Source organism: Montipora capricornis, chromosome 3, assembly GCF_036669925.1.
Source record: "Montipora capricornis isolate CH-2021 chromosome 3, ASM3666992v2, whole genome shotgun sequence".
NCBI classification, from domain to species: Eukaryota; Metazoa; Cnidaria; class Anthozoa; order Scleractinia; family Acroporidae; genus Montipora; species Montipora capricornis.
Window position 1 is genome coordinate 27,405,103 of NC_090885.1, and position 13,809 is coordinate 27,418,911.

Below are 13,809 nucleotides of genomic sequence, written 5' to 3' on the forward strand. Positions count from 1 at the left end.
CGCATAGAATCTTGACGATATTTACAAACATAGTTTTTGAAGGCATAATGATTTGTTCTACGAAACAGAATCTAATTTTTTAGACGGCAAGTCGATTACATTTTTCATTGAAATTCAAATTTCGCGCTTTTAGCTGCTTACACCAATGGGAACAGCCGAACTTAATTTGATTAAAAATGTTGGCACATTTTAACTAACCGACGCTATTGCCGCGGGCTATTGTTTTTCTGCCTGCTTCTTAGCCGGACCATTACTTAAAAGTGCAAATTCTACGCGAATAAAAAAATGAAAAGCGCTTTACAGCACGTGGGATGTGACCAGGACACGTCATCGGAGGCCACGTTTCCCACTCTTTCCCAACAGTCCATTGGTTCCTTAATGTCAAAAAGGTTATGAGACAAGGACTATGAGCTCCTTCCCGACTAATGTTAGAGCATCGTGCAGGGCGTCTTCGGTTAAACAATAGACATCATAGTCTTTGAGGAAAAACAGCTGTTTTTAAAAAGTTATGTGCAAAATTAGGAACAGCTAGTTGCTTGGCAACAGGCGAAAGGAGGAAAAAAATAAAGTTCCTGGCAAGATTCGATCCTGCGACCTCCGTATTACTGGGCAGGTGCTTAACCTATTGAGCTACACAAACTCCTTGGGAACAATTTGCTTATTTACGACCTTTATTGGACAAGGTGTCCAACTGGTCTGCGGGCTCGACAACATCAAGCGGCTGAAACGTGCAAACTCAACTGTAGGTGGTGTAATGCCCCCGTGCGCAGTCCCAACAATCTAGCATCTACAGTTATATCATATGCAATTAGTTAGGCCCCGTTTCACACAGTTGACTACTGACAAAGCTTGAAGCTGAATTCGGGGCAATCAGGCACATTCAGTTAGAGGTAAAAGCCCGGTCCATGAGCATGTAAGAAAAGATAAAAGCCGGCCCGTTTATCACCTGTGGCCACACGGCGGACGAGAACAGAACGTCACAAATGGGCCTGATGTCAAAATCCAACTCCAATTCAAAGAATTCAGTGAGTCGATTTATGGATAACTGCCGAATGGTCTTCAGTTGAGATATCAGATGTGGTAAAACCTGCCAAGAAATATCGCAACCGTAAAATGTAAGTAAATTTCGAAAAAAAAAAAAAAGCAAATAAAACGATTTACATAACGTTACGTTTACTTTGAATTCCCCACGTTCGAACCAGAAGCACAGGTCAACAACAACAACTTAGTTGTACTCTTGCTAAAAATAAAAAGCAATTAATTACGATGGAAACATATTAGAGTCGAGAGTACTGGCTGCCTGGAATAACCATAAGGGTGAGCGGAGCTACATGTACGCATGCAGCCTATTTCTCAAAATCGATTGCATAGAAACACGAAGCCTGCCGCTGTCAAATAGTAGGCATCCAATAATCTGCATTCTCATCCGATAGGGGCCCTTTGCAGCTGGCGATCACATGGTACAAAACTCGCAATACTGGAGAGCAAATTGCGCACTGAGGCATCTGAGGCAGCGTTTACACGAACACGGTTACACCTTCCGTTTACACGACACCGATTGATACTGTTATCGAAACCGTGTCGATTTGAAACCGCTGCCAAAAGTGGAACGTTTTCAAAACGACGCGGTTTCATCTGTCGTGTAAACAGCGAAACCGCATCGATTTGAAAACGGTTACTACTTGGCACGAAATTTGCATTGTTCAATTCAAAATAGTGAATTTAACACGCAGTGCAGCGCTTGCTTATACCACCAAGACTTGGATTTTCTGGCGAAAACGGTTCCGTGTAAACATTTCCAAACCGCATCGATTTTGACGCGGTTTCGAAGTAATGAAACCGTGTCGATATGAAACCGCTTTCGTGTAAACGCTGCCTGAAACAAAGCAGCTTTATTTAAATTTTTGTAATTCCAGTATGGCGGTCTTTGTACCATGTGATCACCAGCTGCAAGGGGCCCATTTAAGTGTATTTACTTCAAACTTATAACATAGCACACTTTAAAAATCTTTGATACTCGTGACAGGACCCCTGCTTGTTTAGAACATCATGTAAATACATTGCTTTTGAGTACTAGCGCGAAGGGAACCGGAAACGTTAATTTTGTAGTTCGCTCAGTTGGCTTACCATGTCTCTTTGCTCAAGAGCCAGAACACATGTTGAGAGAAGGGAGAGCATGATTTGCAGAATTGGAGAATGAAATGAAGAGGCAACGTCTTGTTCTCCTAGTTTGTTCAGAATTTCAGAGACCATTCCAAAAAATCCCAGCTGTTTCTTCAGAGGAACGACATTTGACAGATCCTTCGTGGTAATAATCAGACCTGGATTGTCCACTGTTAAAAAAAATAAGCAGTAGGAGAGAGAAGAGTTGTAAATGAGGCCGTCGTCAATAGTTGAGCCTGCCGGCACGTTTTCATTTGTTTAAAATTATATGCACAAGAGACTTAAGGGTCAACTCGATACAAAATGACCCCTGATAGCTCCGCTGTCGTGTTAAAATTCAAGACAACGCCCAGAATAACAAAGGCTTGGCAAGCGATTTGACAGAAACAGAATTCGACTCTCCTTTTTTTTCAACTTTCTTTGTAGAGAGAACGGCCGCCGTTCAAAGCAAAAAATGTGCTTGAAATGAATGACTTCTCGCACCGGTCGCGTCATTGCCGCGTTTAATATCAAACGTCAGTTATCATTTATAAAGAGCGGTTTCAAGTTACAGCGTACTGTAAGTGCCATAAATCTTAAAACCAATAATAAGACCAGATGAGCAACTAAGACAGCTGTAACGCAGAGCAATTAACTAAATACTAAATGTCAATCAATCATGACCTGCTAAACTAATCGATGCAACATCTCGATATTTTTCTTTCCTTGTTGCCTACATGTGGCCGACGCTAATTGCGTAAAACGCGTGCCTATTACTTTTATTGATCATGTGATAGTTGAGACCGAGCTGTAAGATTTCATAGCCCACCTCTGATCATAAGTATGTGATATTGCGGTGTTAAGTTATCCTTAATATAAGTCACTAAATGGGTCTTCACACATCAAAAAAAACTTTGAAAGTTTTCGTTTTCGTTGCCACGAAGTCGTAGACGTTAAAGTGATCACATATTCACCTGTGTAAAGGTGCTTGAATGGCGCTAAAATCAAATCCATGAATATTTGCATTTCATGCTGAGGACAAGAGGCCAGGAACCTCAGCACCACGGATCGCCTCGTACCGACACCAGCCTTTCCACCTGTGCCAGTCCCAGTCCATCTCTTCATTTTGCCGTACAAAAGCCTGTGACAATCCACAAGATGTTTAATATGCATCATGAGTGATAAACTAGTTGCCTACCAGCAGGTAAAAAGACAACTCAAAGGTCATTCTCAGACAGGATCCAAGCCTTTATGTACGACGTCCGTAACTCCGGTGGATGTTCTACCCATTGAACTTTAAGAACTCTTTTAAGAGTTAAAAGAAAGCAGATTGCTTATGGTTCAATGGGCTAAAAATCAGACCGGTAAGCAGGTCGTGGGTTGGAATCCTGTCTGGGACCACGTTTATTTCTCTCCAAGCACCCCTTCAATATGAACAAGATCAGCCTGAAACTTGAAATTCGTGTTCTTATATGCAGGTGTTTACTGTATCTCATGTATGGACAAGAGTGTGTGATTTACCATGGCTCGCCTATGGGTCACTGTTGCAGATGCCGATACATATCTGCCGATCATATTGTATCAATCACTTAAATACAAAAGGGAGGGGGGGGGGGGCGATAGGGGGTATTTAAAACATGACAGATGTGCGATACCGCGCGTTATGTTACGTCACATGTTACTACTAACCTTATAAGGATTGGCATAAGACCCTCTCGATGATTCGAGTCCACGATGCCTCTCTCCTCGTCAACGGAGAAATGTGCCAACTCTTCTCGAAAGTTCTCGTCCTCCAATAAGCGCTCAACATTCTCCTTGTACGGCTGAAGGTAATTAAACTTGTAAGTCATGAGACACTTCACCGCAAGCTTTTGAACTTCGCTCTCTTTTTGCGTCAAGAATCTCATATATAACTGTCTCAGTTCAGGTTCTTTGAACAGTGATTTTGGTCCTTTAAATGCCGTGAATAAGCTGAGATGAATGCACAAGGATTTCGCAGCTGCTCTGTGGCTCTTTCTGTACACGATGTTTTGTGGTTCAGTAGAGGGATTCTCTGCTTGTGGTGCTTCGAGCTCTGATTGGTTGATCTCATTTGTGGGGGGTACCTCTTGCAGATCAGAAGAGTGCTTGGCTCTGATGTCTTGAGAAGGTGCTGAGCTTTCATTCGCCACGAAATATTCATTGCTAAACAAGGAACAAAGACAAACACAGCAGCGAATGGTTACTCCAGACAAATAAAACAGTCCAAAGGGTGTCTTTCAACAAATAAATAAAACAGTGAAGCCTCGATCACGATTAGCTTTAAACATTAGGGACAAGGTATCTTCCTCCCAACTGCAAGGCTAACAAAACCGGTTTGAAGAACGAAAAGTGAACTATTGATAATAGTGGCACTTTAAAATGCGCGCACAGAGGAGCCGGTTTGCTCAGTAAATGCAATTGTTTATTGCCTTTCTCGTTGACATTGCTGTCGTAAAATCGTAAGGTCTACGTACAATAAACAATAATTTAGTCAAATAATTCTAGAGCTTAAAAAAAAAAAGAGAGCGCATGCGCATTGATAACGTCCCAAAAGCCATGTTTTTTTTCATCGAGCCACTTCTCAAAAGAAAGAGGAAAGTCAGAATTTCGTTGCGTTTCACGTGATACTAACTTACTCTCTCTCTCTCTCGCTACTGAATTCGATCTTTGCATGGTGTTTCCGTGACATTTCTCACCTGACAAATCTAAGAAACAACGGTACTACATCGCGTGAATTCTGCTCCGCAACCTCTGGAAAGGAGGCCATTGCTTTCCATAACAAATAACGAAAGTTGGCGTGGTCGGCTCTGTTTTCTTGTCGTGGACCCAGAGAGTCGCTGTTGAGCCAAGCAAATATATCATCAAGGGTCTTCACGGGCTTGGTGCCTGCCAATTCGCTATATCTGATGGCTGCTTGCTCATGGACGGCTGAGTCTTGGTTTACTTCCTTCTCTAAAAGTAAAAGTAAAAGTAAACTTAGATTGGAAAAAAATGAGATTATAAACTTTCTCGAAACAAATGAATCAGATGCACAGAATCGCCACTTAGGTGGGTAACTTAACCGCCTTGTTTAATTTGCATAGTTGATGCCGATAGTTGTTTTTTTAGAATTTATGAAAACCCCTCGGAATCAGATATAATCGACTCCTGATAATAGCACTCGGCCATCCGAGTATGCTCGCAGTACCCGCTCATCACGTCGCGTAATAATTTATTATTTTTCCTTGTACAGCTAAATGTCTTCAAAACTGTAATGTTTGCAAGTTCGAATGAGGCCTAACACTACTGTGAAGTTTTGTATCCAATTATTCCATCAGGGATCAACCCTAGTATTGGAATTGGGCCCACACAAGGACAGAGAAAAACTCTGACCAGGGTGGGATTTGAACCCACGACCTTCGGATTAGATCATCGCTGCTCTACCGACTGAGCTACAAGGCCAGAACGGGAGCTGGCCGTGGGTATGTGAGATGTTATTCACAAGGACAAATTCGGCTCGGCCCAAGCCTAATTTTAGGTAATCGCTAGTTGTTGTCCTTCAGCAGCATTTGGAGTAATGATTGCAAGTTCGAATGAGGCCTAACACTACTGTGAAGTTTGTCCTTGTGAATAACATCTCACATACCCACGGCCAGCTCCCGTTCTGGCCTTGTAGCTCAGTCGGTAGAGCATGCTGGCGGTGATCTAATCCGAAGGTCGTGGGTTCAAATCCCACCCTGGTCAGAGTTTTTCTCTGTCCTTGTGTGGGCCCAATTCCAATACTAGGGTTGATCCCTGATGGAATATTTGGTACAAAACTTCACAGTAGTGTTAGGCCTCATTCGAACTTGCAATCATTACTCCAAATGCTACTAAAGGACAACAACTAGTGGTCTTCAAAACTGTTGAAAACAACGAGAGGTTACAAAGTTAGTACAGTGTACATGTAGCTGCGTGAAATTTTGCACATGAATGAACGTGGGCATTCTGGTGCGTCATAAACAATAGCTTCATTGCACACGTGGAAAACTTATTGGGATAAAAAACTGAGGGTTATAAGAACGTTTAAGCAAGCAGTTTGGGCTATTCGCGAAATCCACACAGCACAATTCCTGGATTTGGATTGTCGCGCTCATTGCACGTTGAGTCCGTACAATATTTTTTACTGTGCAACAAACGAACCCTTTTCAAGGTCACAGGTGCAATCTCGAAAACTGGCAGCCGTAATGGAAAGATTTCACGAAACCATACTGAACTGAAATAAATCTCGAGTGGAAACATGACAGACCTCGGCTTACCGATGGAGTCGGGTCACAAGAGCTTCCACTTGAATGTTCTGTTGGGTTGCACTAAATTAAAAATAACTATCACAAAACGGCGGGGAAAAACGATTTTACGGTTGCATTCACTTAGTTTCGGCATTAAAATATCCGTGTTTCCCCCACCCCCGTGGTTTAGACAACAATCCTCTGTTTTAACATTCTTTTTGTCTTATTCAAATTAACTACATGTATGTTGCTTGTTTCTGAAGCTTGAAATATTACTTTCAAAAAATTCCCTTAAATGATCTAAGAAGGGCTAATTTGAGTGAACTCGAAAAAAAAAGAATTAAGTAACGACCATTTAGGAATAAAATGTATGCACCTGTTTTCTCTGCTGCTGCAATCAGACGCTCGCTATAAACTTTCCAGAAAAGCTTTTTATTGGAACCTTGAGTGAAACTGGAGATGATTTCAATGACAGGATCCCACAGAAGATTTAAATTCACGTAAAGCATGCCGAACAGGTAGAGAAGAGTAGCTTCAAGGCAAAACTCTGGCATGGTGTCATAATAAGCTCTAATGAAGCGAAGTTTCTGAAGACAAGCTAGCCGGTCTCTGTAAGTTTCGAAATGTGCAGGAATTTCTTCAGCTTCCACGCACAATTGAAACAGCGAGCCTTGGGTGGAAGAAGGAGCCTGGAAAAGAAAATAGAAACTCAGAAAGTTATAAACATGCTCAAAACAAAACAAGACTGAAGCAACGACGTTAAAATGTCAAAGTGTTCAAGTGCTGTAAAAAACCATTTTTCTTCTTGTTCGTGCAACTTGTTCCGCCACAAAGTCGCCAAAATATCGCGAGACAAGTTGCACGAAACATTTCACAGTGTAACTGCGCCTTTAGTAGTTTCACCCTTCTTTTCAGTCGGTCATGTTTTTATTAATCCTGGAATATGGAATTTTTAAGCAGCCCACCCTTATTGTAAAGCGAGTGCTAAGGCTCAAAGAGCGAAGGCGATAACAAGTTCATTTTGTGAGTTCAAGAGCGGAACATACTGAATTGAAAATGTGGATCCGTCCCTCTCACTGGTACACGTGCAAGGCATCCTGTACTCGCCTTTACTGTAGATTAAGTACGATTCTTACATCCAATTTTTCTTTCAAGTTTAGATTGTCCCGAGCACAAGAAGGAAGGATCCCCCCTTATCGTACCCCACTCACGACTTACTCTGGTGCTACCGTAAGCATACGAATACGGCGCATTTACCTTTTCTTCTTGATCAAAACAGGCCAGTATCTTAAGAGTCAGAAGGCGTGTAACGTGACTAGCCGAGCACAGATTTAGGCGGGCATAGCCGTAGATCTCCTGGAGGTTTCCGGCGGCTAGAAAGCTTTGTATTCCTTGTTTTCTTGCTACTGTCACAAGTTTGTAACATGCTTGAAGAACGAAAACATTGTCAGGCCATGAGCTGCAAAGAGATTGTATCACACGCCATTACAGGGCACATGTAACGGCCTTCTTTAAATCCAAGATTGGTGCCTGGTACTTGTTCCTACAAAATTGGAACACTTCGTATATCCAAAAGGCCACTTAGGAACCTAGATTAATGGCCTAGCTCCCTCGAGTGTCCTTTTGCTCATTTGTGAAAAATTTAAAATAGTGCCTGAAAGGGCATCAGTGCTTTCGCATTTTCTCCGAGAAGTCCTGTGTATGTCATCATCCTCAAAGGACATCCTCATATTCTATAACTCTCGGCTTTTAACATAACTGTTCTCCAGATAGGAAGTGTCTGCAGGAAATTATGCCTCCTAAAATACACCTACTGTAAAAAGCTTCGGGGCTTTCAAAAAACGCACATGTGATGTTTCTGGGGAGTTCCATTGTGACGTTTTTCAAGTTTATGGCAAATCGCCTGGATTAACGTCGTTTTTGCTCGGAATCATCTTGTTTGTGATGTAACAATAATATTATCAGTAAAGGAATTCCACATTACCATTTTCGAGTTTTCAACTCATGATTAACTAAAGATTTCCCCTTTTCACCCGAAAACAACGTTACTTAGCTGTAAGAAGTAACAACGATCTACTGGAGCCTTCATCAATTCGATGCTCTTACCACTGACCCGGTGAGCTAGCGAAACTTAATATTGTTCAATGGAAAACTTCCCCGCACAAAAGTTTACCTGACTAACTTCTGAGCGAAATTGTAATCTAGGAGGATTGTAAGCTGCTCCTCTCTGGACACTAGCCAACAATACGACTGAATGGCTTGACTAAGCATACTCAGACATGCTGCAGAGTTTCTTGTTTCTTTATCACTTGATAAAAGCTGCTCAGTAACTGAATGAATCAATTCAAGCAGCTTCTCACAACAGCGAGCAATGTCTAATGGGCTGTAAAGAAAATCGAACATTAAAAAGAATCAGTAGTATTCTGTATCTCTCACCGAGAATGTGCAAACCCTGCGATTGGTCAATTAAGCCAGCCATATTCAACTGTAATGACCGATTGACGTCAGAGCTTACACTCCTGCTCGATTCTTCGACTCGTAACTATATTTATTATTTGACCCAAAGACTCCCAAAATACTAACTTAAAATAAAATACATTGAGGAGAATTTCAAGTATTTAAAATTGATCTCATGTCCTCAACGTAAGCTTTATTGATCAAAACATTTTTATCGGCAAATTTGGCATGCTGTAACAATTTCCAAGAAACCAATACAAATGATTGAAAAAGCCTCAACGGTTCTAAAAAAGAACACTTTAAAAATAAAATAATGCGGTCAAATGCGGTCAAATGCTGTGTAATACGTAAATTTGATACACGTGACATCACTCACTTCAAGTTTTTCGTGTCAGACTCTGCTTCACTTACAACGAAAAATAAACAACTTTTGAAAACAACGTTTCAAAGTGCATATCGGCATTATACATTATTTTATAACCTCTCCAACTTTATGACATGCATGTATAGGTTATGGTTGTCGTGCTTAACACAGACCGTTAAATATTTTTTTTCTGCAAACGATACGGGTTAAGTTAAGATCTTTGGTGGGTACCCTGGGTGCCAGAGGAATTTTTTTCAAGGTAGGAGAGAACGCTCAGCGATTCCAAATCAACGGTCGAGGTGGTGCTGGAGGCGAAATTCAAAAACTAATTTAAAAAACCCACCTGATGCAAGAAAGACACAAAACAGTGCCCCATATCAATGATAACTGGCTATTTTCAACTAAAACATCACTCTGCACTGTCAAATTATCCAGAAAAGCCTCTAATATCTCTGCACCTTGCTTGCTGCCACATTTTGGAAAGAACAGAAGGCCTTGTATATTCCCCAGTTGAAGACCACTGACATCCACTGTACAAGTGTGTAAAATGACCTCTGTCAACATTTGCACAACTTCCCGAAAGTGGCTACGGCCTTTTAATAGCTCTGACTGGCAGCGGATAAACAACAAAGGTAATACATCCTTATTAAAGTCCTGCCATGGTAATAAATGTCTACAAAATGTAAACAGTGACTCAAGATCACTAGTGGTATTGAACACTCTTAATGTCAGCGCCTTATGGTGTTCATCTCTTGGGAGTTTGGAAAATGATGCCAGCAGAAGGGATGATGCAAGCTTGAGCAATGGGAAGATAACAGGATTGGATAAGAAATCCCTTGAAAACATTTCTTGAAGAACCTGTGAGCAAAAATGTAAAGTGCCAATCAATTTACACAACAGCGCCAACAAAAAGTGGACATTCCCTTGAAACGAAATCCTCAATAGTGTCTCCTTGATTGCATCGAGGAAACAAGCTACATGCAGTTTCAAGACGTTGTTTTAATGATTTTTGCTGTCGAGTTTCGGGTCTTTCACACCGCAAAAGCAAAGGTTCTTTGAAGAGTTCATGTTTCACATTTTGAAGATTCCATCTCACTTTCTATCTACATGTACATGTACATTGTACACTGCAGTTTGTAGCCAGGTAGATTTACAGTATTAAAAAAGGGCAGAGGCAATCCAGTAAACCAATCAAAACTCAAAGTAGTTACACGTAGCGAACTCAAAGAGCTGGAAAATGTGCACGCGTGAGCCACGATAGGTTTCGGTTTTACTTCTGATTGGTTGAAAAAGTGGTGAGAAAACTTGGAACCAATCACTGAGTGAAGAAATCAAAAACCAAAGCAATTTGCTAATTACTTTTGACACTCAATTGAAAACCGCTCTATTATTGATTTTTCTAAGTAGAAAACGTGAAAAACGGTCAGCAAAGTCATGGGAAAGTCATGATCACTACATGTACTACCACCATACAATGAAGCTGAACCAGCCATAAAACACACAAAATAGTGGCTTGCTCTGGAATTTTAGCCATGCCAACTGAGTAAACATATTGCCCTGAATACCCACATGAAAAAGGGGAAATGGAAAAACCAATCTGAGCCACAGTGAAAGAAGATTTATGTTAATTGGGGAACAAGAAATTGATGTTAGGTTTAAAAACAAGCAGCAGTGTTTTATTGGGTTTAAAAACACGAGGTGTAGCCACGTGCTTGTAGACCGAATAAAACATGTGCTGGGAGTTATTCTAATGGCTTTGAACTGTCTTGGGAGTCAGAACAAAGGTTGAAATTGTAGAGGAGAACGTTAGCATACAAGACAACAAGGTACAACTGTACAGTGTATGCCTTATTAGTATACTTTATATAACGAATTGTCAGAATTCTATCAATGACCTGATAGGCTGTTTCAGTCATTAATTATTAATGAGTTTTTGAGGCAGTGGTCAGAGCACTTGTAGTCCTTGATTTACAGTGTAATGTCAACCCAATAATAAAACTACTGTTAGAGCAATTATTGTGCCCCACACACTTTAAATTTTACATGTACATGTACAGGCTGTACGCTGTACAAGTACATTATAACCCTTAGACTCTAGAAAATTAAAGTAGTTATTATTCAAAAGATATCAAGGACGGTGCCTACTATTGTTATTACGCATACGTTCTGCGCATCTTGAGATACTCCGATTTCCTGTCGCCGGTGCTTATTAATACAGGGATGTTTTTGCGTGGTTCAAAAGTATGCGGAGAAAGCAGAACTTAGCAAGTTCTCTTGGTATCCAAAAGAAAATTGAGGGTAACCCCGCATTTTTTAGAGATAATTAAGCTTCAATTTGGCAAAGAACGCCAAACATTGCTTTGTATTTTAAAGCTTTTTACAAATATCGTTTATTAATTATCTTCGAAAAATGCGTGGTTACCCCCAATTTTCTTTTTGGATTTCAGTAATACTTGTTAAGATCTGCTTTTCCCGCATATTCAGTAAACCGCGCAAAAACACCTTTGAATTAGTAGGCACTGTCCTTAATACTCACACAAAACATCTTAGCTGGATCAGAGATAAGGCGCCCTGAATTCCAAGAAACCCAAACATCCATTAACTTCAAAACAAAGGCTATCTGACTCCTTAGGGATTCCTGTTGGTCACTGTGGGTTTGATTTTCACCATAGATACTCCAAAGTCTCTCCTGTTCTTGAATCAAGGTGTTCTCCACAACTTGACAGTGTTTCCTGACAGTGTGCTGAGCCATTCTCTCAAGCATGTGAACAAGAGATTTATACACCTTTCCAAAGAAATTGAAACATAATTAACAAAATAACTTTGCTAAAGAAGCTCAAAGTGTACACATTACTGTATTCAAGGTGTTTTCGATAACAATTATTGTTTTCCATATAATACCTCTACCCTTTCACAACAATAGTTCTCTCATTACTTTGTTTGAAGAACAAAGTATAGTTTTTCGACTTTGGACTCTTTTTTTAGGTCACACTCTGGCTGTGCATGCGTAAGAATTCTCTGTCTCATAGATGGCAATTCAAGTGGGGTTCAAACTCTGTATCTGTTCATTTAGAGGCAATCAATATGACCAATAAACCACAGAAGACTAAGTGACATATAAATGAGGAAATATGTATTAAACAATTGTGTGCATGACCGGAAACAAGTTCTTGTGTTTCCGTTCCATGCAATGCAATATGCGGTTATCGTATGACTCTGTAACATGTATAGTAATTTTAAAATTCTTCCAGTATTGTTAACAAAAAGTATTAAATATTTTTAAATATCATCATAGAGACTTGCAAAGCATCTGGTTCCTGGTTTTATTTGGAATCAATGCCATTAACAACAGTTTTAAATGTAAACAAATATCCACAATCGCAGTTTAATAACCCTATCATTGAGTCACCAAATGTGGACTGTTGACTTCGGACCACAGAATTGAAACTGGATATTTACAGCTGTACCAAGATATTATAACATAAAAAAATACCCACTGAAGTACTGTGAACTTAAAGAAAGTTGACTAAAGATCGTTCAAAAAAAATAATGACCTTTTTCCTCACCAGTTTAAAACTATGGCAATATGTGAAAAGAACTTTCAAAAGAATACAAACCACTCATTTGAGCAGCTAAAAACCCACACTCAGCATACTAAAATCAGGCACATACCAAACCATTTGCAATTCTAACAGCTACATCAAAAAGAGTATTAATTTCAAACCCCCTTTTTTTTTTTTTTCAATGAAATGAAAGTCAGAAACTACAACCCATCTTCAAATACATAAATTTTTTCCATTTCATTCATCAAGTCCTTCACAGAAACAATTGAGCCGAACAAATCGATCTGCACCCAACCGTGTGGCTCAATGTTTCGGTTGGCAGAGCATTGCACAAGCATCTCGGAGGTCATAGACCAGAGTCCCGTTGAGGCCACTGGAATTTTTCAGTTGTCTATAAAGCAACAATTGCTTCAAAATAATTATTGTCTAGCTAAACGTGAGGATCACTGAGCTCTCTCATTCATATTCACTTTGTACTATGTACATGTACATGCACTTACCAATTCCGATCGTAACATTTTGACTGAGCAACCAGCTGCGTTCTTCTGAAAAGTTCCAAGTTTACTAAACAACACTGGCAAAATTACATCTGTCATGGAATGGAACTGTTTCTTCACCCCCTTAAGCATTTCAAAACATAACAAACCAAGTCCTTCACTCAAGTCTGGTCTAGTGTCAAGCCCAGAAAAAATTATATCAAATAGCTGACCAGTGTCTTTTGTTTTGCGCATCACAAAGGAACAACTCTCAGCTGCAAATTGGCGAATGTAATACTTCTGCTCGCCCACAAGCAATGGACTGTACCAACTGTTTTAAAAAGGAAAAATAAGTTCAACTGTTATTTTAATTATTGCACTAAATTCAAGTCATGTATTTTAAACATGTCTATCTCTACATTAAATACCAGAACACTGTAGGTTGATAAGCCTGGAAATTGTTGGTCTCTTTTTTTCTACATCATACCCACAGTGCATATAACTAATAATATTAATAATATTATGTAAAGACATATTAC

General features: G+C 40.0%; 2 protein-coding genes across 2 annotated transcripts in view; one reads left to right on the forward strand and one right to left on the reverse strand.

Annotated features, from left to right (window-relative positions):
- The window catches only part of LOC138042726 (small subunit processome component 20 homolog), a 53,824-nt gene that overhangs the window by 38,450 nt on the left and 1,565 nt on the right, over positions 1-13,809 (reverse strand). Inside the window, exons 2-12 of the mRNA XM_068888712.1 lie at positions 13,295-13,601; positions 11,768-12,016; positions 9,575-10,089; positions 8,584-8,793; positions 7,668-7,869; positions 6,787-7,099; positions 4,860-5,115; positions 3,832-4,326; positions 3,117-3,283; positions 2,128-2,333; positions 947-1,087 (exon numbers count right to left, since the gene is read on the reverse strand). Of these exons, the coding sequence (XP_068744813.1) occupies positions 947-1,087; positions 2,128-2,333; positions 3,117-3,283; positions 3,832-4,326; positions 4,860-5,115; positions 6,787-7,099; positions 7,668-7,869; positions 8,584-8,793; positions 9,575-10,089; positions 11,768-12,016; positions 13,295-13,601 (3,061 nt within the window). The remainder of the gene's footprint in view (positions 1-946; positions 1,088-2,127; positions 2,334-3,116; positions 3,284-3,831; positions 4,327-4,859; positions 5,116-6,786; positions 7,100-7,667; positions 7,870-8,583; positions 8,794-9,574; positions 10,090-11,767; positions 12,017-13,294; positions 13,602-13,809) is intronic.
- The window catches only part of LOC138042727 (gamma-aminobutyric acid type B receptor subunit 2-like), a 60,117-nt gene that overhangs the window by 8,197 nt on the left and 38,111 nt on the right, over positions 1-13,809 (forward strand). The gene's annotated exons all lie outside the window — the stretch shown is intronic.